The 23,095-nt window shown below is 32.2% G+C and overlaps 1 protein-coding gene across 1 annotated transcript in view; it reads right to left on the bottom strand.

The window, feature by feature from the left end:
- The window catches only part of OLA1 (Obg like ATPase 1), a 234,796-nt gene that overhangs the window by 82,789 nt on the left and 128,912 nt on the right, over positions 1-23,095 (bottom strand). Inside the window, exons 5-7 of the mRNA XM_051991094.1 lie at positions 21,918-22,093; positions 4,370-4,450; positions 4,001-4,098 (exon numbers count right to left, since the gene is read on the bottom strand). Coding sequence (XP_051847054.1) covers positions 4,001-4,098; positions 4,370-4,450; positions 21,918-22,093 — 355 coding nt within the window. The remainder of the gene's footprint in view (positions 1-4,000; positions 4,099-4,369; positions 4,451-21,917; positions 22,094-23,095) is intronic.

The raw sequence follows: 23,095 nt of genomic DNA, 5'->3' as shown, positions 1-23,095 counted from the left end.
CATAAAATCATGAATCTTTGAAATATTTTGCTTTATCTAACAGATACAATTATGTAATAAGTAATATAGTTACATACCTTAATGGAAACAGATTTGATATGTACTAGTGGAGTTTAATTAAATTAATCTTATATTGAAAACACTGAATGTCTTTTAAAATCAATCATATAACATTTTTCCAGTAAATTTATCTGTTGAGTTTATTAGAAAGAATATAAGCTACACTCTAAATTCCAACCTAGAATAGCTATTCTCATTCATTTCAACAATAAAAATTTAGTAAAGGCTCATAATGCGTGAAGTGTTAAAAATACAAAGACAAAATGAAGATCAGCTACTTATACCTGAAGGAATTTACATTCTTTTTATAAACGTTTTTATAATTATATATCACAAGTGAAAACACACCCACTTAGTTGTAGCAGCTCTGGCTCTTAGAGATCAACCCTTGTCTTCCCCCCTCTACCTCCCCCAAATTACATGCATTTCACAAATTTCCCATCTTTCAACTACATACTACCCAAATAATTCCAAATTATTTTTAGATATTAATTACATACTCAAATGGAATATAATCTGAATATAAACAGAAAAAGGAGCATTGAGGGGGGTGGGAGAGGAACAATTAGGACCACAGTATAAAAAAGCTTGGTAAAATCACAAAATGAATGTGAATAACACTTTTCTTTCTAGATTTTAAAGATTTTGTTGATAAATCGCTCTTATTCATATGCTATACCTTATATACATTTGTATATACCTTTAAGTCATGTTAGTTTGTCACAGATTACATAATTTTGTACCATGCAAACATGAGTACCTGAGAAAATTATGGTAATAATTTTTTTTAGAAAAAAGTATTATAAATATTGATATTCTAAATGTAGGCCAAATTTTTTCCTTTTTTCTAAGGATTTAGGTTTGTAGAGTAAAAAATGAGGAAATGAGATACTTCTTTATCATCGGTTTTCAATAAAAGGAGACGCGTACTAAAGTATACTAAGCTGGTATATGGATGTAGAATAGATCTGAAATTAGTTTGTTTACCTGATTTCATAATTGGATGCCACATACTTCTCCGAATAGATATCAAAGATGCAATGATTGAAATGTACACTCCTAATTAAGCAATGGTTTGACAGATCCAATGTCCTATATTGCTTGACACTATGGCTCAATAGGCATTTTCAACTAAAAATTAATACTGTATATAAGATCCATTTTAGGAATAAGTAAAATCTGATGTTTAGAAAAAAGAAATCTTGAAGTTATAGAAAAGTCCTATCCCTCCATCACAATTCTGCATATAATTTTAACTATTCAAAAAATAGCAATTTGTTATTTTTTAAAAAAGGTTTCTGTGAATTCTTCATAGAACATCAAGATTACTGTCATTTGATCATAACACAAGTGCAACTAACACAGCTGCCATGTCAGCTTCGCTTCAGGGGCTAGTTCTTAATCATAAATCAACTGAATGACTAATTCAACATTGTTAAAACTGGTGAGTAGATGCTTGGAGCCATTCCAGTTTTTACATCTTGCAAAAAGGTCAATACACCTACTCAAATACACAATGGTGTTATCTTTCAAAATGTTTTCTTCTCTTCTAGGATTGAAAAATAACTTACCATTTAAATTTAAGCATGTTTTAACTATTAATTAAAATGTTCTTTAATTCTGAAATGATGCTCCACCAAAACAAAAAGTTTTAGGTTTTGTTTTTTTTTTAAATTTGTCCACAATCAGAAAATCTTTCCTTCTTTATTTCTACCCTCTTTAAATAGTTTTCTAGTTGTAAAAGACCTATGAAAACATTTACTACTGCCTGTTTCCTGCACTAGCCTTAATCTGTTACAGTAACATCACATATTAAACTTTAAAAACAAAACTTTTTTGCTAGTAGAGCAACTAGTGCACATGGTACTGAGATGTAGAACATGAACCAAAAACTGACACAAATTAAAAGGCATCTAGTGGTAAAATACATTCTAATCATTTACATCTGTTTGCACTACTATAAAAGATGGAAACCCACCGTTAGTATCTTTCATAATAAAAATTGATTCTGCACTTTAATAAAAAAGCTATGTTGCATAAACAGAGGATTTAAAGCTATGGCAGAGTGTCTGAATGAAAGGAAAATGGCAATCTTTCTGGCTCCAGTAGATGCCATTCCCTATCACACAATGTTTCCCACTCATAAATACATGACAAATACTTCCTCAATCATTTTTTACGAGCAGGGATGCACAGGGGGTAGTCAATGGCTAGCTTGAGGGAAAATAGGAACAGCAGGCGGCAGAAACTGTACAGAAAATGGCTATGTGGTAAATTCTCTTCTGGAACATCACTCAGTTACCCGTCTTTGATCTTTCAGCTACAATTACAATAAAGTCCACAAGACTTGAATTTTTTTTTTTAAACTAGATCATTAGCTATACACAAAAATCAATTAAATCTTTGTATTATGGGGCTCCCCAATTCATATCTCCAAATTCTTAAAAATTAAAAATTTGTAATTTATACAAAAGGTTTACTTTCAATTGGCTATAACCATATCATCATCACAACTGGCATCACAAAAAACATGGGGTGTCTGGCGACAGCTAAATCACAGACTGGCGTCTCCCAAGCAGTCTGTCTACCATTAGGGTCTGGGAAATGGTATTTACTGTACAATTAGAGCCAGTGAGTTCTACCTGTAATCATCCAAATACAGGTGTGAGGAGCCCTTTTGGGCAAGAAAACTGACTCATCCTTTTCACTATAAACTTTGATGTCTGTATTGTTACACTGAGCCTCAGGAAAACTCAACATTTACACTGAAAACTAGGGTGCTAAAATTTATTACATTCAAGCCAAATAATGAATTAAAATTCTTTCCCTAAAGTAACAATCTGACATATTAATCATATTTACAAGGCTATGAAACAAGACAGAACTGATTTTTTTTTTTTGCAATCATAATATCTTAAAAAACAGACTGATGGTCAGTTTCAGCAAACTTTCTATTTTAAGTTTGCATTTCTTAAAATCTTATCAATAGAGAAGTTCATTCTGGCATTAGAAAATACAAAATGTCTAAGAGTAATATCAACAGGGCAGTTTTAGTTGCAGTAATTTCACAGAATTTATTCTAATGATTTATTGGAGTTAACCATCTGACATTAATTATTGTTTTGGCTTCCAGTCTATGAATGTTTATTTTTCAGTTTAAAGCCTTCTCACTCTTTGATATCATATGGAAATGAGAATTTTTAATGGAAAATTGAAACCATGTGCATCTAAGTACTTAATGAAGTACAGGGAGAAACAGAGGGTGTATTTTTGGAGAATTCAGATATTTTGCTTTGGATAGTTTTGATTTGTTTGGATGACTTAATAGTAGAAAATACTGTGGGTCCAATGAAGCAAATCAATCTCTGTACGATGCAAATATGTACGTGTGCATGCATGCAGATATATGCATATATATAACTTTTTGAAGTGCATGAATCAAACATTGCTAATTCTGATAAATCAAAAATGGCAGATTATAGATGTAAGTGATATTTGGTATTACAAAAAGATTCAACATTGTTGTATCAAATTCCCAACTTTTAAAAAAAGGGGGTATATGTGTGTCTGTGTATAGAGATATGTATATAATCTGACATTTCAAAGAGCAAACTAAGTAAGGATACTTAAAATTGAAGGGAAATTTAAATGTAATTTAATCAGGAGGAAAGTATATGAATGTTTTTATAAGTCATAATATCAAAAAGAAAATATGACTAAAGAACAATTTATGTTATTATAAATTAACAGCAAGTCTTCAACTAAAAGGCTAAAACCAACTTTTCATACAAGTATTTTTAACTTAGTTAAAATGAGGAAGAAAAAACATAAAAAGAATATGCAAAAAAAAAAAAAAAGATGAACTTAACACGAAAGATGTTTCTGCTATGAATATCTATCAAATCAAGGGGGGGGGGGGAGGAGGAAGGACGCCACTCACCATTTATTTTTCTTTCTAATGTAGTCCTTTTCTGAAAGGTTAACCAAGTAGATCATTGGTTTTGAAGTCAGAAACAAGTGTTTATTCAACACTTCAATCTAAAATACAGGAAGATAGAATTCTTTTAAAAATATATAATATTTGTACACAATACAATATGAAATCATTTTAAAGAAAACTTTAATTTGTCATTTTATTTCAAAAATGTTAAATATCATTAAACATCTTTAAAGAAAATTAATCAATCTGGAAATGGTATTCTTAGATAGATGTAAAGTCTAAATGAATTATAATTACTGTAAAATAGTAGGTATTCCCTTAAAACCAGGAAGAGGAAAAAAGCTAACATGAGGCATATTTCTTGCTTACCTCTTTGTCATTCCAATCATGATAGAAGCGTACAGGTTTCTTTTCATCTATAACCCAAGTTTTTATTTTGCACATTATGTCCTGTACAAGATTAAGAAGACAAAATCAATTAAATATAAACATATACTTAGCTCAAATAAGGTACAAGTATATAATTTTGATGCTAAAGATAGACATTTTTTTAACCCTTAAGACAAAAATAATTGTTGTTCAATAAGATGAACTAAATGTCATTTAAAAACACTGGATATATGTAAAACACACTTGTATTTTTTAAAGATAAGAATGTTGAATGAATTTTACCAATAAAAAATTTTGTAAAGATTTTAAAATCAATATATTATAACCACATTTTAGAGTAAATAAAACAGGGTAATATTTCACCATCAGTGGATGAACCCAAATACAAGATAAACATACGATTAAGAAGAGGAGGGAATAGATAAAAGAAATTAAATAGCATTTTTTTTCTTTTAAAAAACTGTAGAAGACACTGAACCTACATTATTGATAAACTATCCTTCAAAAAATTAATTTAACTGACCCAAAGACCCTTTTATTCTGAATTAATTTTTGCTAGCACCTTCTCCTCCTTCCTACCCCCCTCCCCCCCAAAAAAAGTGAAACCTGCCAAAGCCTCCATTACACAATGGCAAGAGCCTTGCACTGGTGACCTCCAACCAGCTGCATTCACTTTCAGAACATCTCTCTCTGCTGGAAATCTAAAGGCCTTTTAGTTAGCAAGCTAGTGTGCATTCAGAAGGAGTAACTGCAGGAAGAGCCCAATGTGCTTTGTTTCTCTGGCCTTTCTTCACAGAAAGATTAATCATCTGTGAAATGGAAACGGCAAACAGCAAGTGACACAAACTGAACCCTTCAAGCCTTTCCTCATCAGTTTTGTGGTTCTGAATCTAAAAGCTGCGTGTGGCAAGGTTCTCCTTACAGGCAGGTGTTAATAAAAGGCTCTTGGGTCTGAAAGGTCAAACTTGGCTCTTCCAGAAGTAGTGCATTTGAGAGTCATCTGTTTTTTGTTAAAGATAATTTATGAGGAATGCTTTAAATAATGTACTCATAGAACCTATTGTAATATACAATTAATTATTTTAAAATAATCAATTTCTTGGATTTTCATCAATGTATTTACTTGGTCAAATGTCATTTATTTCTATAAACATCTATTTGTATAAATTACCTCAATATTTAGTATACCTTCCTTCCAAATCTTGCTGTTTCTGAAGGGGAAAAAATAAGGAAAAAGCCCTACATCCTTACGTCCTGATTTGAAACCCTCCAGGAATAAGACTCCCTACAGATTTTAACAAGGAAGGGGCAAGCTAAAAACTTTTAATGAAATCTAACATGTTCTGCCTAAGAATAATCACTTTTACTCTTCTATAACTGAATTTCACTCATAAATGTTTAAAAGTGGCTAATGTAACACCATTTCCTACAAGGAGAAGATCAAAGTGCTATATTACAAATGCATTATGATTAAAAAAGCACTGTGCAGCCTTGCTATTAACTGTTCTTTAAACCCTAAAAGGCTTCCCATAGATCTCACTTGGCACTGCATATACAACCTTTGACAAGTAATGTAGACCATTTTTATTCATTGCCTAAAATTGTAGGCAATTATGTGCGTCACACTGGCCACCTGCAAATTCTGAATGCCTGCTCCAGTTGTCAGTGCAAAAAACTAATGTCGGAGGGGATTAATCTAGGGGGAGAGAGTCCTCTTTAATGGCTCCAGCAGGTGAAATGGCCCAGCTGGTTACTATGATGAGTGGCCAGAACAGTTTATGTAGAGACATGCAACAAGATTATACAAAAAAAGGAAAGAAAAATTAGTACCATCTTATATTTGGCCCCATTAGTTTCACAATTAAAAGTGAAAAAATTTTTTTAGTGAAGCCAAAAATAAATAAGGAAAAGGAACCAACTTCACTCATAGAAAAGTGTGAATTAAAGAGGGCTGTTTGCAAGTGTGACATTCTTATCTTAAACCAGAGGTCCTCACCAAATTCTGATAACTTGTGAAGGAATTTTGACTGCATCTATTTTGATTTTTTTTTAAATTGGCATTATTTGAAAACCTTGTCACAAAAGGTTTTTGACATTCAAGTCTTCCTCCAGTGCAATATATTATATCACACATTAGAGACAATGGAATTCCAGCTGAAGGCAAAGAAGAGAATTACATATAATTAGAATTCTTTCAATAAAATATTTCCCATAAAACCAAACTCAAGCCTTTTGGGGCCCATTAACTAAATTATAGCTAAGTTTCTGGACCTGCCTCACTGAGTTGATACTATATATATTTTTTAAAATATGAAATGTTTTTTTTTTTAAGCTAAAACCAACCTAATTATCCTTTAAATAATCATGAAGACCCGATTTGCATTTGCTGAAAGTCCTTAGCTAGTTTTGATCTAAAGTCAACCTATAAATTTCCTTCAGAAGATAAGCATCTGTTACTCTAGACAAATACATGGCTCTCAATATTATTAGGCATTTTATTGCTTCAAACTGCAATTTAAAATAATAGACAAAATTATATGCATGAAGGCAACTCAGCTCTGTGAGGGAAGTATAAGGTATGGCAAGTTGTTAAAAAAAATGAGAAGACTGAGTATGATGACAGGGAAAGCCAGAATCTGTTGTTCAAAGAGAAATCAACTGAGCTTGATATGGGGAGGCTTGACATGAGTGACTTGACCACTGGATAATAAATTCTTGGGACAATAGAATTCAATGAAAGAAATAAAAATATGAGGTTGTAACATGACTTTTCTTTTTACAGACACAAAACCTGGAAAAAAAAATAATTTTGAAGATAACTTTTTCATTCTGAGAAATTTTATGAATGATATAGAAAGCTATTAATTCAACACACAAGTAATTACCTAATGTGTAACTCCTATAATATAAAGATAAATCAAAATTTCCTTCTTTTGTGAAACTTGCAGTCTCGCTTAAAAATTTAAAAAGTACAATATACATCAATCTAGTTAAAAAAGTGCATTTAAACAGGAACAAAAAATCTGTGTGAAAGATGAAGGGAAAGTTTGTTACACTGGGAAGGGACTCGAAAATGTTTCATGTAAAAGGGTTGAATTTGAGTTAAGAACAAGTGAGAAATCATAAAATATTTGAAAAAGGGAGTAATTCAATTTGCAAACAGAGTAATATGAGATCCAGACAGAAAGGCAGAACATTAGGCATAAACTTTAATTGGAATATAGTGAAACTATTTCAATCATACACCTGATCTGATATCCAGATGTAGGGGAGTTAAGAAAATAGAGTTGGGAAGATATTTTTTAGGGAATGAGACTAACAGGTCTTGAGCAGTGTTAAGAAGAGTCCATATTAATATAGTGACTGTGAGGGGGGGAATAGATAGAAGAAATGTTACAGGTCTTTCTTTTACTAAAAATTCTTGGTTAACAGAATTATTTGAATTACAATTTCAAAATTTAATTATGAAATAGTTATTATATCAAATATAACTTAAAAAATTTAGATGGATCTGAAAGGGCATTGGGAATAGCATCAATTATCATTGCTCAATTCTATAGGCTAAGAGGGGTAGAATTATAAAACTATTCCTGGAAATTTTGGAACAAGAACAAAATTTTAACCTAATTCTGTCACTTTAAAAGCCCTAAGAGTCATGAAAATGATCAAGTTTCCTGATACCTAGTATTGTACTCTATCCTCATTAATAAATTGCCTCTCAATTAAAGGAAACTAGATAGCACAATGTAAAGTCTTGTAGGCTTAGAGGAAGGAAGACCCGAGTTTAATCTGGTTTCAGACATCTTCTAGCTATGTGACTATGGGCAAGTCACTTAACTTTTGTCTCAATTTTCTCTATTGTAGGATGAGCATAACAACAACAGCTACCTTTAAAATCAGTGTGATTGTCAAATGAGGTAATATTTGTAAAGTGCTTAAGCACAGTACTTAGTAAACTGCAAACACTGAATTCATGCTTATTCTTCAACCAGATTACCAAACTTATAAAACATTAAATTTGCCCCTTTTTCCTTAAGCAAATCAATTTATACATAGGTATTTGTATTTTGTTTCTTTCTCATAAAAATATAAGAGATCTGATTTAGAGTCAAGATAAGAGAAAAGTGACTATGTAGCAGCTAATCTCAACACGGCTAGCAAACTTATCGGATCTCTTTGCTGTCTTTTAAGTGTAACTTCATTTTTATAATTCTTGATAAAGCCTTACTCATGTACTCCCTAAATTCTGGAAACAGTTTTCTGTATTTACTGACCAGTCATATGTCTATACTCACCATGCTATAGGGAAAATTCTCCTAATGTCTGACATGATCAATGTTTGACAACAAAAGAGATGTAATTCAAATATATCTCAATATCTATGATATTTTAGATTTAACTCAACAGCTCAGCCAGTTACATTTCCCTCAAACTTTGACCTTAAGCACACACAAAATGTTAAAATTAAAACTATAAATCTTAATAATTATTGTTTATTCCTTCTATCACTCAGTCCAATACTTGCTGCCAATTTTTGTACTCTTCATCCATATTCTCAATATTTGACTAGAACGTCTGATGAGTATTTTCTGGGCTCCCAATTATTCTCTGGACATTCAATGGAAATTTTATATGTAATGTTTCCTTTATTAATAATATCACTATTGAGATGTAATGCAAAGGACCTGATCTGGGCTCAAACTTTAGCCCTATTACCCCAATATCAGTGAAAAGTCATTATCTTTCTATGGCTACAATCTCCTTATCTGTAAAAGTAGATTACACTTCTAGATGATATTTAAAGGTCTCTTCCAGCTTCAAATTCTTTGATCTAAGGCTCACCAAGAAAAAAAAGAAAAAGGACAAGCTTAATCATCTTAAGTACTTAGGAGGAATTATTTCATATCTATTCATACTCTTTTGCTTACTGGTTTTCTGATTCATAACAATTATATGTAAGACTACACAATAAAAGGATTTAAGCTGAAGATTTATCATGGGGCAAAGGAAAAAACATTGGAGATACAAATTGAAAAGTAAGCTAGCTCCTAAATTTAAGGAGCTTATAATCTATCAAGGAGAGACAACATGTACATACACAATATTTCGGGGGTCGGGGTGGGGGAGAAGGGAGAGGAAGAGAGGAGGCTCCAGAAGCTGGGGCATGGGATCAATTTGTCATCTGTGTGGAGGATAGATTGGAGGGGAGAGAGACCTGAAGAAGGGAGATCAATTAAGAGGTTATTATAATTGTTTAGAGGAGAAGTGATGAGGTCTTAAATTAAAATGGTCATGTGACTGTGGAGAAAAATAATATATATATATATATGTATAAAATAGGCAAGTCAGTTTTAATTTCAAGGGTGCAATCACAATCTACATTGATCTTTGAGCCAAAGATTATAAAATCTGATATGGCTTCCATTTTTTTCTCCATTTGGCAGGAAGTAATGGGACCAGTTACCAAGATCTTAGGGTTTTTAATGTTAAGCTTCAAGCCAACTTTTACATTCTTTTATACCCTCTCATCAAGGAGTATCATAATTCTTAATTTTCTTCCACCAGAGTGGTATCACCTGCATATTTGAGGTTGTTATTTCTCCTAGCAAATTTAATTCCATTTTTGATTCATCCAGCCTAGCATTTCACATGATGGACTCTATATGTTAATTAGATATGGTAATAATACACTGGCTTTTCATATTCCTTTTCCAATCTTAAACCAATCATCTGTTTCATGTTCTATTGCATCTTATATGTCCACATATAAGTTTGTGAGGAGAAAAGTAAGACAATCTGGTACTCCCATTTCTTTGAGGACTTGCCACATTCTATTGTGATTTAGTCAAAGATGTTAGTGTAGTCAATGAAGCAAAAGTAGATTTTTTTTTTTTTCCTGGAGCTCTCTTGCTTTCTCCATAATCCAGCAAATTTTTTTGCAATTTGGTCTCTAGTTCCTCTGCGTCCTCAAAGCCAGACTGTTCTTCTGAAAATTCCTGGTTCATATATTCCAGATGCTTACCTTGCAGAATCTTAAGCACAACTTGTTGGTGTATGAAATGAATACAATGGATCAATAATTTGAACATTCCTTGGCACTGCCCTTTTTTAGGATTAGGAAGTAAACTGATCTCTTCTAATCCATTGACCATTGCCCCGTTTTCCAAATTTGCTGACATATTGACTGCAGCACTTTAACAACAATATATTTTAGGATTTTAAATGGCTCAGCTGGAATTTTGTTATTTTCACTAGCCTTATTGTTAGCAATGTTTCCTAAGGCACAGTTGACTGGCTCTAAATCAGTAATCCCATCATCTTGGTTATCTGTGATATTAAGATCTCTCTTATATAGTTTTTTGTGTATTCTTGCCATCTCTTCTGAATCTTTTCTTCAGTTAAATTCCTACCATTTCTTTTTTTTATTATGCTCATTTTTATATGATAAAATTGATATCACTAATTTTCTTGAGAGATCTTGGCTTTATCCATTCTACTGTTTTCTTCTAATTTTTGCATTGTTTATTTAAGAATACTTTCTTACTTCTCCTGGCTATTCTCAGAATTTTGCATTCATTTGGGTACAGCTTTCCCTTTCTCCTTTGCTTCTTTCCTCAACTTAATTGTAAAGCCTCATTATATAACCCTTTTTGCTTTCTTGCTCTTCTTCTTCTTCTTTTTTTTTTTTTTTTTTTGGAATATTTTTTCTTGCTTGTTTCCTTACAATTCCTTTCATAGTTCTTCATTCACTCTATCTATTAGATCTAATCCTTTTAATCTATTTATCACCTCTACTTCATATCTATAATAGATGGACATTTAGGACATTTCTGTAAGGTTTTTTTCTCTTCAATTTAGGATATATCTATAAAGTCTGTTGGTTTTCTCTTTCTTCAATTTGTCTGAATTTGAAATAAGATCATGATCTGAGCCACAGTCACCTCCAGATCTTGTCTTAACTGACCATATAGGTCTAACATTGGCTGTTAAATTAATAATCAATCTGATTTCTATATTGATGTCTGTGTGTAGAGTTGCCTTATGTATTGTTGAAGTATTTGTTACGACAAAATTCTATTACTCTCTGCCCTTCTTCTATATTCCAAGGCCAAACTTGGGTGTTATTCCAAATATCTTTTGAACTCCTATGTTACCATTCCAATCCCTATAATGAATGAGACATCTTTTTATTGGTGTTATCTCTAGTGTTGTAAGTCTTCATAGAATTAGTCTACTTTGATCTATTTGGCACCAGTGGTTGCAGAATAGACTTGTATTACTGTGAAACTGGACTGGCTTTGCCTTGGTTTTTGCCTTTGAAGAGATGTTATTTAGCCATTTGGGGAATTATAACCCAGTACTGCTTTTCTCATCCTTTTACTTTTATTGATTCAATTTCTTCTAAGGGATTCTTGCCCACAGTAGTATATTCAGTGATCGCCAGAATTAAATTTAACTATTCCTTTCCATCACTATTGGTTCATAGATTTTACATTCCCAAGTTCCTATACACTAGTGATCTTTACAGCACTGGATTTTCCTTTTATCACCAGATTCATAAGTTTAGCTGGGACTTGAAACTAGGTATTCTGACTCTAATGTCAGTTCAGTTCTCTTAACCTTACACCCCTTGACATAATCTTCCACTCTTTTCTCCTTTACTTCATTCTCTGAAAAAGTGGTTCTGAAGGCCAATCCCTATCGGTGTTCATTTGTTATTTTTTTCCCCTTCAGTCGTGTCCAGCACATTGTTTCCACAGTTATCTTTTTTCCTTGTCTTTGGTTACTTCTCTGCTCCCTAAATACATGCCCAGATATTTTCTTTCTTTAAAATAATACTCTATAGACCCAATCTGGGGTAGTTAGGTGGCACTGTCTTCCCCAAAAAAACCCCTTGGGCAGTACTAAAATGATAAAAGAGAGAACATCCAAAGATGTTCTCAGAGCCCAGAGCCCCTCAGCTTGGAAGGTGTCAATATTTTACTGGGGAAGAATGAAGAACAAGCGTAGATACCGCAAATACTAATATAGCAGCTGGGACAAAGGCAAAAGGAAGCACAACACCTGAAGCCATATTCCAGTACTGCTTAGGATAGGAGCTTTGACCTGCTCCTTTTTCTAACCTGGGTTAAGTCACCCCTCTTTAGGCAGCCTGGTAATCTCAGTCTCCCCACAACTCACCTTACTGATGCTGGACATTATAGGGATATCTTATCAACTTGTGCCCTACTTAGAATTCCTGAATTTAAGGGATACACCAACTTTAGTCTCCTCTCTAGCAGAATTACAGACAAACATGAGCCACCATACCCATGGGAGATATATTTTTAATTGATAAAGCATAGAGGCAATTACAAAATATAAGAGACAAGAAAAGCTTCTGCACAAATTTAATACATTTGTGTTTTAAAAAGAGAAGCATTTCCCTTTTAATGAGAAGAGAAGTGTGGGAAATTTCTGTATCTATTTTCTTAGACAAGAATTAAATATACAAGATAAAGAGATGACTTCCAGATACTTAAGACCAAAGTAGATTCTTCAGTAGATCAATACAATCCTCTAATGAAGATTTAAAACTTTGAATAACCATATTCACATTTCAAAACACTAAAAATAAGAATGAAAATCAAAACAATGCCAAGGTTTTACCTCATATCCAACAAATTAGCAAAGAAATAAAAGCACTGGAAATGTTGTAAGAAGATAATCACACTAGTGCATTGCTGGTGAAATTGTGAATCTGTACAACAATTTTTAAAAAATAGTACTTTATTTATATTCCCGATTACATGTCACAGTAATTTTTAGCATTCATATTTATGATTTTGAGCTCCAAATTCTTCTCTCTCCCTCTTTTGCCTCCCCTCTTCCAAAAATTGAACGGCAATTTAATATAGATTTTACATAGGTTCTCATGTAAAACATATTTCCATATTAGTCATAGTTGGTACAACCATTTTGTTTTTTGATTGTTAGTTTTTTTGTGAGAGATTTAGGGTTAAGTTACTTGTCCAGAGTCACACAGCTAGTAAATGTTCTACAACCACTTTGAAATGCAACATGGAATTATACAAATAGAGTAATTAAAGTGATAAAACTTTTGACCCAGAGTTTCTATAAAGGCTTATAACTGAGGAGGACACTGATAAGAAAGTCATCTATTCATCAAAATTTTTTTTATGGTAACAGAGAACTAGAAATAAAATAGATAACCATTGATTGGGGAATGGTTCAATAAACTGTGGCAAACAGATGCAATAGATTATTACTGTGTTGTAAGAAATGATCAGTATGACACAAAAAGAAAAGCATGAGTCACACGATCTAATAAAGAGTAAAATAAGTAGAGCCAAATATATAATGAATAAGTGCAAATGCAAAAAACAATCACAAAACAATTTAAAGTGATTGTTAATAAAATTAACAAAGAAAAAGCAAAGCATAAAAAATGAGAAAACACCCTCCCCATCCAACTCCTTTGCATAAAGAGGTTCACTGATATGTAATATTAAATATATTTTCAGCCTATTTCCATTTACTAATTCATTTTGCTGATTTATTTTTTGTTTCCAAAAGAATATTCTTTGTAATGTGATGGTTGTTAGGAAGAAACAATGGGAAAAAATTAAGATGATTCCTGTAATGGGCTGAGGCTCGAGTTAATGCACTGAGGTCCCAAACACGTGAGGCTAAATAGTAATTGGAGCATACTCTATTTATATATATGCTTGGAGAAAGAATGGCCCCTGCTCACTTTTTGTGCAAGTCCTGATGTGTTGTATAGGAAATGACATTTTTGGTGGGTGGAGGCAAGGGAGTCGAGAGGGAAGCGGAAGGGGACACTGCTGGCTGGCATCTTAACACAGCTGCTCGCATTGCCATTGCAATGGCTCTTCAGCTCAGGTCTCTCTCTGCTAGCTGGCTTCCTGTCGCAGCTGCCCATATTGCTATCACAATCCTTCTTGCCCATATTGCTATCGCAATCTTTTTTCACCTCTTCACTTCAATAAAGATTGAAGATTTTTCCCTTAACCTGAATTCCTGACTCTGGCTGATTTTAAATACACAGTCATCACAGATTCCAAAAAAGGTACTAATAAGAATCTATTTTTTGCTTTATTTACTTATTTATTTTTGCTGAGGCAATTGGGGTTAAGTCACTTGCCCAGGGTCACACATCTAGGAAGTGTTAAGTGTCCTGAAACCAAATTTGAACTCGGGTCCTCCCAACTTCAGGGCTGGTGCTCTATCACTGCACCACCTAGCTGTCCCAAGAATTTATTATTTTTTTTAAAAGTCAGATAGTTTGACTGTTGAAACACAGAAGAACAGATCTTGGTTTTAAATATTTGGCTAAAAATATCTCCTTCAACACTGCCATATAAGATATTTGACCTGGTCTTTTTCTAGTCTTTTTTAAAAGATGTGTATTCATTTCTATTTAACTGGTTTACACTGTCAGATATAATCTAAACTGAGTTTCTGCCAAACTGCTTATAGGTTTCCTAGCCATTCTTATCAAGAAAGGAGCTCTTCTGAAGATAATTTCTGTTCTCACATTTATTGCACGCTACTGTTATAAGGAAATATTGTTTTTTTGTAGATTTAAATCTGCTTTATTGAAGCTACTCTTTCAATTAACTTTGCTGATTTTATAGGATCTTCTAAATAAGTTGATGACCATTACATCATTAAGATTGTACCCTCATTGTTTATGATGTCTGTGCTTCATGTCTTATTGCTATCATGAGCACTACTTGATGTATTAGTTCTACAATTCCAAAAATTAGATTTTTTCCTAGTGAACATATTTTTCCTAGTGAATAAACATACTTCTTTATAATTAACAAGTAGTAAATATTCTACAACTTTCAGCCAATTGTGAGAGAAAAGATGTTGTATATTATAAACTATAACTTGGTATAGAATGGAATTAGGTGTGTATACTAATATTTTCTCAATTATTTTTTTTCAACATTAATAAGGCCTAAGATTTTTTCCAGGATGTTAATATCTTTCTCCCCCTCCCTTTACATAAATTGTGACTTGACCCCACAATTCTTTTTTTTTTTTTTTAATAACTTTTTATTGACAGAACCCATGCCAGGGTAATTTTTTACAGCATTATTCCTTGCGCTCACTTCTGTTCTGATTTTCCCCCTCCCTCCCTCTACCCCCTCCTCTAGATGGTAAGCAGTCCTATACATGTTAAATATGTTACAGTATATCCTAGATACAATATACATGTACAGAACCGAACAGTTCTCTTGTCAATATGTTGTTTACAGGAAACACATTTAAAATAGAGAGATATATACAGAGTAAAGGTAAAAGGCTGGAGCAGAATTTATTATGCCTCAGGTGAAGTAAAAAAAGCTGGGGTAGCCATCCTTATCTCAGATCAAGCAAAAGCAAAAATTGATCTAATTAAAAGAAATAAGGAAGGAAACTATATCTTGCTAAAGGGTACTTTAGCAATATCAATATTAAACATATATGCATCAAGTGGAATAGAATCTAACTTCCTAAAGGAGAAGTTAAGAGAGTTGCGAGAAGAAATGACAGCAAAACTATAATAGCGAGAGATCTCAGTCTTGCACTCTCAGATTTAGATAAATCAAACCACAAAACAAATAAGAAAGAAATTAAAGAGGTAAACAGAATATTAGAAAAATTAGGTATGATAGATCTCTGGAGAAAACTGAATGGTGACAGAAAGGAGTATACTTTCTTCTCAGCAGTTCATGGAACTTACACAAAAACTGATATTAGGACATAAAGACCTCAAAATTAAATGCAGGGAAGGCAGAAATAGTAAATACTTTCTTTTCAGATCACAATGCAATAAAAACTACATTCAACAAAAAGTTAGGTGTAAATACACCAAAAAGTAATTGGAAATTAAATAACCCCACAATTCTTTCACAGTTCTACTGCTAATATATAACCCACTTAATGCATGTTTTCTTCATCCTCTTTATTTCCATATCTACTTGCTTTGTAAGTTTTTCCAAAACTGTGATATATCACAAGTCATTATCTCCACTGTTCTTCACACTATAAATAGTTTTTATTTATTATCCTTTTACTTTTATCTTTAAATACTATTTGAATGATTTTTATTTGTTTGATCTCTTTGCAAACTTTCTCTAAACTCTTTTTAAACCAATAGTTTCTTTTTTTTATAGCTTTTTATTTACAAGATATATGCATGGGTAATTTTTCAGCATTGACAATTGCAAAAACCCTTTGCAACTTTTCCCTTCACCCCTTCTCCCAGATGGCAGGTTGACCAATACATGTTAAATATGTTAAAGTGTAAGTTAAATACAATATATGTATACATGTCCAAACAGTTATTTTGTTGTACAAAAAGAGTTGGACTTTGAAATAGTGTACAATTAGCTTGTGAAGGAAATCAAAAATGCAGGTGGACAAAAATAGAGGGACTGGGAATTCTATGTAGTGGTTCATAGTCATCTCCTAGAGTTCTTTTGCTGGGTGTAGCTGGTTCAATTCATTACTGCTCTATTGGAACTGATTTGGTTCATATCTCATTGTTGAAGAGGGCCACATCCATCAGAAATGATCATCATATAGTATTGTTGTTGAAGTATATAATAATCTTCTGGTCCTGCTCATTTCACTCAGCATCAGTTCATGTAAGTCTTTCCAGGGCTTTCTGAAATCATCCTGTTGGTTATTTAAACCAATTGTTTCTTTATGCATTACATGATCATACTGCTCCCATATCAATGACAAGTTTTTTCTTTTGTTCTAAAATGTATTTAATATCACTTTCTGTGAAGTTATTTTGTGCTATTTCTAGTGCCTATTGGTTAATTTCTTTTTAAAAATATATTTTTACTTATTTTGTTAACCATTTCTCAATTATATTTTTAAAAATTGCCCTTTTCCAAATTTTCTTTTTCCTTCCTGCAATATTATATCAATTTTACATGTGAATTTATACAAAATCTATTTATCAGCCATGTTGAAGGCTTTTGTTTATTTTAAGTATGTTTCAATCTGAACACAGAGTTCAGTAGTTTTCTCTCTGTATAGATGGATAGCATTTTACATCATGAGTCCTTCAAAACTGTCTTGGATCAGTATCTTGATTAGAATAGCTATGAAGTTCATAGCTGATCAACTTTATAATACTGATGTTACTGTGTACAGTATACAATGTTCTCCTGGTTCTGCTCAATTCAATTTGCATCAGTTCATATAAGATTTATTAGGTTTTTCTGAAACCATCCTACTTTTCATTTCTTACAGCACAATAACATTTAATCCCAATCATATACACCATTTGGTTCAACCATTCTCCAACAGATGGGAATCTTCTCAATTTCTAATTATTTGCAATATCAGTTCATTTCGTAAAGTAGCAGTGACATATTTGTGATATAAAGATGTAAAACTTTTATGTACCCTGAAAATCTTTGTTTTACTTCATTTTTTTCCTGATATCAAACTTCCAATATAATCCTCACCACCTTTACCCATTCCCAATTTTGCAATATAATTGAATTTGATTTTACATATTCATTCTTTAAAGATTCATGTGCAAAGCACTAGACTAGGCAATGTAGAAGCAAGCTTTGAATTTAAATTCCTCCTAGGCCTTATGCTACTTAAGATTTACTGAAGAATAAAGACACAAATTATACAAAGACAAACAAAAAATTAGGGGTAACAGAGAGATCAAGAAAGTCTTTCCAAAGAATTTGGCAAAAGTAGAGATAAGGAAAGACAACAATCTGGATATAAAAGCCTAGGAAAAGGAAAGAAATTGGAAGGGGTAACTGATATTAATAAACATCAAATAGGACAATTTGTCATTTTCTTTTTTCTTTGATCTCTCTGCTCCCTAGTTGAGAGGGTATTGCTATTTCCATTGCTAGAGAAAATATAATAGCTTTATGGATGTAGTTCCAAATTGCTTTCCAGAAGGTTTGGTTCACAAGTCCACCAACACATTAGTGTGGGAATGTACCTGTTTTCCCATAGCCTGTTCATCATTTATTGTTTTCTTTATATGTCATCTAAAACAAGTACTAGAGTTATTCTAATTTTCTATTTCTCTAATTATCCGTGATTTGGAGCATTTTTTCATATGATTATTGATAGCTTAGATTTATTCCTTTGCAAACTACCTATTCCTATCTTTTGACAATCCTCTCCCCCTCAGCTCCCACTGGAGAAAGGATCTTTTTCTTGTAAATTTGACTCAATTCTTAATATATCTTAGAAATAATAACTTTATCAGAGAAACCTGCAGCAAAGATTTTTTTTCTCAGTCTTCTGATTCTATTTTATTTTCCCTTAATATTCTTGGCTTTCTGTATGTGCAGATGACTTCCTTTTTTTTTTTTTTAATATTTTATTTTATTTTATTTTATAACAACTTTATATTGACAGAATCCATGCCAGGGTAATTTTTTTTACAACATTATCCCTTACACTCGTTTCTGTTCTGATTTTTCCCCTCCCTCCCTCCACCCCCTCCCCTAGATGGCAAGCAGTCCTATATATGTTAGATATGTTACAGTATATCCTAGATACAATATATGTTTGCAGAACCGAACAGTTCTCTTGTTGCACTGGGAGAATTGGATTCAGAAGGTAAAAATAACCCGGGAAGAAAAACAAAAATGCAAATAGTTCACATTCGTTTCTCAGTGTTCTTTCTTTGGGTGTAGCTGCTTCTGTCCATCATTTAAAAATTGAAACTCAGTTAGGTCTCTTTGTCAAAGAAATCCACTTCCATCAGAATACATCCTCATACAATATAGTTGTCAAAGTGTATAATGATCTCCTGGTTCTGCTCATTTCACTCAGCATCAGTTCATGTAAGTCTCTCCAAGCCTCTCTGTATTCATCCTGCTGGTTATTTCTTACAGAACAATAATATTCCATAACATTCATATACCACAATTTACCCAGCCATTCTCCAATTGATGGGCATCCATTCAATTTCCAGTTTCTAGCCACTACAAACAGGGTGTGCAAATGACTTCTTAAATTTTTTTTATTCCTATATAAAATAATGCTTTGATAGTTTGACTGATAAGGCAGTTAATTAATAAATTTATTCAAGCAGTATTTTAATTTTTTTTACTATTGGCTTCATCTATCTATTGGTTATTAATATTTTCCCCTTATATTTGTCTTTATTTGTGTGAAGGATATTTTTTAATTTTTTAATTATTGTTGCTACTATTTGTCTCTTGGCAGGCAGAATCCCAACTATTTTATGTTGTCTACATTTATTTAAAATAGAATTTCCTCTTCTTTATGGATTTTATTAGAGACATAAAAATACTATTGATCTACATAAGGTTTATTTTAGATATTGCAACTGTAGAAATTTCTTATTATTTTAATTAGTTTGTTAGTTGATTTTTCAAGGTTCTATAAATAAACAATCATCTACAATATAATAAGTTCTGTTTTAGCCATAAAAATACAGAGATGCTTACAATACATTCAATTTCAAATATCTACTAGACAATTAGTGATAATGTATTTGGGAATAGGAAAGAGACTCAGGCTATATAAATACATACACACACATCCCTTCAAAGTACAGATGCATGTGAACTGATGAGATCTTATTAAAAAAATTGAATGCTATAGAGAAGAGAATCAGGCAACAGTAGTCAAGACTGTCAAATGATAAAGATTAGTTGAGAAAGAAAAGGACATTAGATTTTGACAATAAAAGACCAAAGATAACTAGGAGAGAAGAGTTAGGTATTCAAAATTAGATTTCAGAAAACCTCAGAAATCAGAGCTTTCTCAGAGGAGAAGCAGAGATCATGCATTCTCAACAATTCTAGAATTTGTGAAAGAAAATACTTCTGTATAAGAGCTTATCTGGTTGCCTAACTACCAATTCTCTTCCAAAGTTAACCTTCCATAAATGTTTTGTATATGTTTTGTACCTATTATCTCCCTTGTTAGAATGTAACCTCCCTTAGGGAATGGACTGTATCACTTTTGTCATCTTATTCAAAATGTTGAGCACTTTTCATTGCACCTAGGAAATGCTTAATAAATAACTTATTAACTGACTGTTTGAGATGTAGAATACTAGTTTAACAAGACAGAGTCTAATAAGAGTTTTGTAATAAGAAAAACCTGGGTGTATTTAAAGGCAACAGAAAAGAAATAGCATTTAGGGAGAGATTAAAGCTTGCAAGTAATAAAAAGCCACTATTTTCTAAAGCTTGAAAAGGAAGCTTGAAAAGTCAAAGGAAAAAGAAAAAAAAAAAAACCTTTAAAAAAGATACTGTATTGGAAGTAGGAAAGAGAATCAGAATTAAAAGGACTACCTTGTTTCAGTGAGGGGCCAGTTGAAATGAGTTAATATTCATTTGTAGTTGACCCAGTCACAAAGATTGCATGATCTTCTACACAGTAAAATACTACACAGAAAGTCAGCCCAGGAGAAACAGAAGATGTTCCAGAATACATTCTTAATATACAAGGGAAAATTCATTGAGAAGAAAAAGAAATATTATCTAAAGAGATATCTGTGTACAAAGTACAACATGTGCATACATACATATGAATGTATGTATGTATGTACATACACATATACACATAATTTGAAAAGAATGAATCAAGGCCAGGTAAGAAGGGCTGATAAGGGCATAATGTACACCTGTAAAAATAGTGTCAAGAATGTTAAATGCTCAGAATAAACTGAAGCTGGTGAAGACTAGAAAAGGAGTTTTTTAAAAGCTATGTTGGAAGAAAATAGAGGGACAAGAATTTTATTTGGGAGTAGATCAGATAATAAATGATAAAGGGGAAAATGTGGAGCTATTCTATTTTGTAACTTATCTTTTTTCTGCCAATAAAAATGAGCTACGCATCAGAAAAATTACCAATAGGATGCTGATTCTCAAAATAAGAAGGTAGCGAGAGAGCACCAAATTGCCCCTTGATGAATTCAAGTAACTTGGCCCACATGAATTTCTTGGATATGTTATAGTGAGTTTTCTGAGTGGGACTTTTTGGTAACCAGAATGCCACTAAGTTGCCATTCAATTTTCAAGTTTTGTGATTATTACTTTGTAGGAAAAAAAGTATTAATAATTATATATGTTTACATTAATTTTCACTTCAATTTTTTTTTTAAAGAACTAACTCTCATTCTGCCTTTGATCTTCATTAGGAATAGATGGTTAGCTTCCCACACAAATTATTTCTGAAATAGAGATACACTTCTCAAAATCTCAACATAAAATCATTCATATATTTGCTCAATGGGGAAAAAAAAATCTCACATCACTTTAACTAAAGGCAGTTTAGAAACAACACTCTAATTAGACACCAAGGCTTTAAGTTACCAACAGACAATGTAGTTGGTACTCTAATGATTTTTCATAGAATTATCACATGACCTTTAATCACTTTAAAGTACATGTAGAACACTGGACATGTAGGATGACATCTTTAACAAAAGGCAGCACAGAAATTGAATACAAAATAACTATATGTGTTTACTTACATATTCAGGTTTTAATTTCTTGTCTCCTCCTCTCACAGCTACCTTTTCTAGTTTATCTATTATGGGCATAATCATTTCTTCATCTTTAAGTCGGAGCTCTTCATGTATTATTTCTATGTCTCGAACAGGATCTACACTTCCTTCTATATGAGTAATATCATCATCCTCAAATGATCCTAAAACATGAAAGAGAAAAGAAATCCAACTTACAAATGATATAGCATTACATTATAATAACTATAAATGTAAATTTTTTTTTGTAATTCAATAGCATACTTAGTATCACAACTGTGCATTAGCTATAAACAAAGTACCTCAAAACAAGTTTGGCAATTAAAAAACTGATTCCAATACCTGAAATTATAAGCTTTAAAATGAGGATTTTACTGTTATGCTAATATAATGTTCCATTAAACATTAAGATGTTTGAAGTTCCAGCAAGAAATTCTCAAGTTCTAAACTGTACTATTAAGGTTTCCAAGGAAAACAGGTTTTGGAGGAGGGTGGGAATGAAGGGAGGAAACAAGGCCTGAAATCATCTGGCAGACCTTTTCTCTGCTTCAATCTACTTTATCACTGTGGTTCTGACGGTGATTAGATAATGAACCACTCAGACACACAATTTACACAGCAGCTAATTTCATCGGTCTGATTTGAGGGTATGGTTTTTAGGGGGCTATCACAGAAGCAGATGAAGGTACATTTGTCATATATGAGTGACAACCATTCACAGTATATGAACAAAATGGTACTGGCCCTTATTAGGAACACATGCTATTATCACATATTTAAAGTGCAGTTGAAGCCATAATTTCAAATTGCCAACTAGAAACATAAGGGTAAAACAACCAGATATTACTGAAGCATGTGTACTGACTTTATGCCCTATTGAAGACATAATATGGCAACATAATTCAACTAGGATTTTCTCAAATTATCAGATAAAGAATAATATCCTAAATGAACAAACACAAATTATTTTAAACAGAAGGTAGTAGTAGGCACATAAAACTAATAAACTCATACATAAATGTCATTACTGTAAGAACCAGCACAAAACACAATTAATTTATTTTAACACAAAGCTTCATTTCTTTGGGATGGTATTATCATTATATAAAATCAGTTAACACTTTTCATACATGTAAAACACTGAAAAATAAAATATTATCCACGTC

The sequence above is a fragment of the Antechinus flavipes genome, chromosome 3 (genome assembly GCF_016432865.1).
Source record: "Antechinus flavipes isolate AdamAnt ecotype Samford, QLD, Australia chromosome 3, AdamAnt_v2, whole genome shotgun sequence".
In the NCBI taxonomy this organism is placed as follows: Eukaryota; Metazoa; Chordata; class Mammalia; order Dasyuromorphia; family Dasyuridae; genus Antechinus; species Antechinus flavipes.
The sequence above is the reverse complement of the archived record's forward strand: the minus strand, read 5'-3'. Positions and strand labels throughout refer to the sequence as shown.